This window comes from Lactuca saligna, chromosome 3 (genome assembly GCF_052625555.1).
Source record: "Lactuca saligna cultivar CGN05327 chromosome 3, ASM5262555v1, whole genome shotgun sequence".
Classification (NCBI taxonomy): Eukaryota; Viridiplantae; Streptophyta; class Magnoliopsida; order Asterales; family Asteraceae; genus Lactuca; species Lactuca saligna.
This window is the reverse complement of record NC_136419.1, coordinates 34,840,589-34,845,278: the sequence shown is the minus strand read 5'-3', so window position 1 is coordinate 34,845,278 and position 4,690 is coordinate 34,840,589. Positions and strand designations below refer to the sequence as shown.

The 4,690-nt window shown below is 31.2% G+C and overlaps 1 protein-coding gene across 1 annotated transcript; it reads left to right on the top strand.

Moving 5' to 3' along the window:
• The first annotated feature begins 1,030 nt into the window (after positions 1-1,030).
• On the top strand, positions 1,031-3,835 carry LOC145035175 (putative serine/threonine-protein kinase At1g54610). Its single transcript, XM_078983765.1, has 4 exons — positions 1,031-2,020; positions 2,111-2,941; positions 3,015-3,115; positions 3,185-3,835. The coding sequence occupies exons 1-4, from the start codon at positions 1,646-1,648 to the stop codon at positions 3,630-3,632; spliced, it is 1,755 nt and encodes a 584-aa protein (XP_078839891.1). The 5' UTR covers positions 1,031-1,645; the 3' UTR covers positions 3,633-3,835.
• Positions 3,836-4,690: the final 855 nt, after the last annotated feature.

The following is a 4,690-nucleotide window of genomic DNA, read 5'->3' as shown; positions in this document are numbered from 1 at the left end:
ATTGAAATCCCTATGTGCTCACCAGGTTTCCTAACCTGACCCACTCAGTTTATTTATATCACAGGTGTTGATATGAAGTGACATTACACTGAGAGATTTAAAGAGATGTAGACCACTAGTGTGAATAATTGTAAGTTCTGTTTATGCTTATGTTCCTGTATTAACGATGACATCCCAAACGTTTTAAAATGAAATAAATACGTTTCTTCGAAAATGTTTTAATAACGTATTTACCATGTTTTTCTGGGAACAAATTCCGCAACCTTTTTATAAAATGAAGTACTCTGGTTTTTATAAAGCATAAAGAAAATCGGTCTTTTCTGGCCGTGATTTTGGGGATGTCACAGGGTGTATCATTTAATAAAACTTTTATCTTTGTAATTTATTATTTTTTTATAAATATTTGATTTTTTATCACGATTTTAAATTATCAATAGTTATTTTATTTTTCTTTCTTGATCGTGGTTTTTATAGGTATTAACCTAATTATTCATATTTTATTGTTTTATATGAAAGTGTACTTTTTAATTATTTTATTGTTATTTGTTAAAATGTATATTTATAATTAGTTGAAAACCTCTAAATCATTGAAAATATTAATGACAAAGGCTTAAAAATTAATAAATTCTTTGAAAAAACTTTGGTATGAAAAAAAAAAAAAAACACATTAATTAGCTTTTTCAAGTTTTAGAAACAATTTGGTTTAAAAAAAACTTCAATAACGCTACTTTTAGTTTTCTGTTTTCGGTAATATATAGTTAAACAACTACAAATCTTATGACAAATAAAACCAAAATTTATAATAAAAATTTGCTTTTCAAAATTTTCAACTCCTCTATCATTTATTTTCACCAATCGTTGTCTAGTGTTTGCCCATAAAACAAAAGAAACAAATTGCTAATCAAATTATATTTTATTTCAGCTAATTAACCGTGTAATAATTGATTTAATAAATAAAGCTTTTAATATAAAATAAATTAAAAATAAATTGTTTAACATGTGATTGTGGAAAACATTCATCAAAACGAGGGTTTAGTTTTTTATTCAAGGTGGGATTAGATTCTTTTGACATGCCAAGAAAGAAAGTATCTTCTTTCCATAAACAGCACTACCATTACATTGATTCCAGACAGGGACACTGCCACCATCAACCACATCCTCTGTTTTCGCTAGGGTTTCATTCCTTTATTTCTTTATTCTTAAATCGCTGTTCTTCCGAATTTCATCGATGTTTATTCGCCAATCATAAACCACGACTTCTGCAAATTATTCATTCATAACCAAAAAAAAATGAAGGTCTAGCTTCTCGATAGAGATACAGTGAGTGGATATAGTCCATTTGACCAAGTCCCGCCGGCAAAGACGTCCGTCAATTCTATATCATTATCGCTATACGTCTATATCTTTGTTGTCTTCTACGCATATTCCATATGTAACATCACAGAGTGATCAAGTATATGAAGAAGCAAAGGATTCGGATTGTAATTCGCATAATCGCAGAACGGCTGCAAGCTTCCCAACTTTGAAGAACCCGTCCAAACCCTAATTTTGGGGCTTATTGGTGTTCTTAATTGAATCGGATTTAAAGGTATCAGCTCTTTTAAAGGTAGGATAATTGTTTGTTTGTTGGGAAATTGATTGATATATGGGAGGGATTTGCGTTAAGCCTTCTGGTGGGAGCCCAAGAGAGAGAACGTCTAGTAAATTATCATCAGAAGCGTATGTATTACAGTCCATCAGGGAAGAAAGTTTTAGGCTGAAAAATCGACCTGAAGTTCGACCAATTTCAGTCGACAAGAAACCAAATTCTGTTCGACGTGTACGCGATGATCATTTTGAGAAGAAGAAAGAGGGGTCTGAAGTTATTCTCGCTAATATTCCAAGTATCAGAACAATTCCGAAAGCCACAGAAGGAGAACAGGTCGTTGCAGGTTGGCCTTCCTGGCTTGCTGAGGTAGCTGGTGAAGCCATTAATGGCTGGTTACCTCGAAGAGCAGACACATTCGAGAAATTAGACAAGGTATCTTCATCTTATATTCTTATTCAGTTCTTCTTCCTAATTTTACGATTCAAACAAGCTTTATTCATTCATTCACTTTTATCTTTACAGATTGGTCAAGGAACGTATAGCTGTGTATTCAAAGCTCGCGATCTCACAAACAAGAAAACCGTCGCTTTAAAAAGAGTAAGATTCGACAACATGGATTCAGAAAGTGTCAAGTTCATGGCTAGAGAAATCCTCGTCTTGAGAAGACTCAATCATCCAAATGTAATCAAACTCGAAGGATTAATCACTTCACGAACTTCATCCAGTTTATACCTTGTTTTCGAATACATGGAACATGATCTAACAGGATTAGTATCACTACCCGGTATCAGATTCACAGAACCACAAGTGAAATGCTACATGAAACAGCTCCTAAGTGGACTTGATCATTGCCATAGTCATGGTGTTCTTCATCGTGACATAAAAGGCTCAAATCTTTTGATCGACAATAATGGGATTTTAAAAATTGCTGACTTTGGTTTAGCAAGTGTCTTTGATTGTAATCAAAGTGTTCCATTAACAACACGTGTAGTGACACTTTGGTATCGACCACCTGAACTGTTGCTTGGAGCTACACATTATGGAGTTTCTGTGGATTTATGGAGTGCAGGATGCATTCTTGGTGAGTTATATGCAGGGAAACCTATCATGCCTGGTAGAACAGAGGTTGAGCAACTTCATAGAATCTTTAAGCTTTGTGGTTCACCTTCTGAAGATTATTGGAAAAAGACGAAATTACCCCACTCAACAGCTTTCAAACCTGTTCATCCTTATAAAAGACGGATTCTAGAAGCTTTTAGAGAGTTTCCTTTACCTGCTGTTGGACTTATGGAGACCTTACTTGCTGTAGAACCTGAACAAAGAGGAACTGCATCACTCGCTCTCAAGAATCAGGTATTCTTGAATATTAAATAATTTTAAAAAAGAAAATAGAAACTAATAAATAGCGTGTTTTTGATTCTTTCAGTTTTTTACGACAAAACCTTATGCTTGTGATCCTTCAAGTTTGCCACATTATCCTCCTAGCAAAGAAATTGATGCGAAGATGAGAGATGAAGAAGCTACAAGGTATCAAGAATCTTTTTTATTTTTTTTTTGTTCATTGTGATTTTCTAAATTTTAAGTAACTTATTGTAGGCAAAGGGAAGGTGAAAGGCTTGAGAAGGAAAGGAAAGAGAGTCATATAAAGCAACATGCGATATTGAAGGGTTCAAAAGATGGTCGACCAATGAGGGACTCTTATTCAGGGCCATTGGTGGCTGGAAACAAATACTGTGAAATTTCAAGAACATCTAAAGAGGATGAAATTGAAAAGAAGGATGTTTCGTGTTCCCAAGTAAGAAAAGATGAAGTGGGTAATATTATTAATAATAATAATAATAATAAGGTATACAAGAAAGGAAACAAAATACAATTTTCGGGTCCATTAGTTTCATCAAATGTTGACCAAATGATTAAAGATCATGATCGACATATTCAAGAAGCTGCCCGAAGATCACGGATTGAGAAGATGAGGGTTGGTGAAGTTGAAGGAAAGGAAATGGTGAGAAATGTAGTGTATCCATCGAGTCGATTATCCAAATAAAAAAAAAAAAAACTTGTGACATGTGTTGTGATTTAGATGGTTTTGTGTAGAGAAATTCTTATTGTATGTTTTTTTTTTCTTGAAATTATAGTGTAATTTAGGGAGGAAAAATGATAATATGGTGCATAGGTTTGTTGATTGGTGTGCAAGAAAGAAAATATAGGAACACGTAATAGAATGGTTTTTGAAGCGGATTGTGGTTTTGGTTTTTGTTGTACTATCTTATATGTGTGCGTGTCATGAAATATGTTTGAGAAAAATCCGAATCAATATGGTAAACTTCGAGTTTAGGAAAAAAATTAAAAGTCGTTTTTGTAGATTTTTGTGAAGGGTCTATTTGTGGTTATGGTCAAATATGAGTTATGACATGCAGAATGTATATTTGTATGAGTTATTTTTACATCAAATTTGTTGTAAAATTGTATAAACCAACATCATTTCATACATTATTTTTGGGTTGGTGAACGAAAAAAAGTCAAATATTATCGTTGTATTATTCGTCTACATCAAATTTAACCAAAAAAAGCATTTTTGTGGCTTGTTTATATAATGATATTTTATATATTATTGTAAATTAAATTGATATTATTACTTTATGATACACTCTGAATTCTATCTTTATATTTTAAACTTATTTGAATATTTTGATAATTTTTAACAAATTAAAACAAATAAATTTATAAATAAAAAATTAAATAATCTAATTAAAATATATAGTTTATTATCTATCTATTGTCTATATCATTATAATTATTATTATAATACTATATTAAAGTTCATTCAAATGAATATATAGTTCAAGATATGTCTTATTTTCTCACCATATCCATTTGAAATCTATACAATTTTTCATCTTTCAATTAATTAATAGTAACTACTAAAAAAAAATTTAGCTTATATTTAATAATTATTAACTTTTTAATATGATATGATATAATTTATGAGCATCAAATCATGGTAGTTTCAATAGTTTTTTTTAATATAAAAAATTCAATCATTTGAGTAATATAAATACAAATCACATACAAAACGAGAGAGAAAATACATAGAAAGAATAA

What these genes read in the sequence shown, in the direction of transcription:
- LOC145035175 (XM_078983765.1), top strand. Translation starts at nt 1,646, where the DNA reads ATGGGAGGGATTTGCGTTAAGCCTTCTGGTGGGAGCCCAAGAGAGAGA. An exon ending in CATTCGAGAAATTAGACAAG is followed by an intron (nt 2,021 to 2,110) that starts GTATCTTCATCT and finishes TTATCTTTACAG; the next exon opens with ATTGGTCAAGGAACGTATAG. An exon ending in AGAGATGAAGAAGCTACAAG is followed by an intron (nt 3,116 to 3,184) that starts GTATCAAGAATC and finishes AACTTATTGTAG; the next exon opens with GCAAAGGGAAGGTGAAAGGC.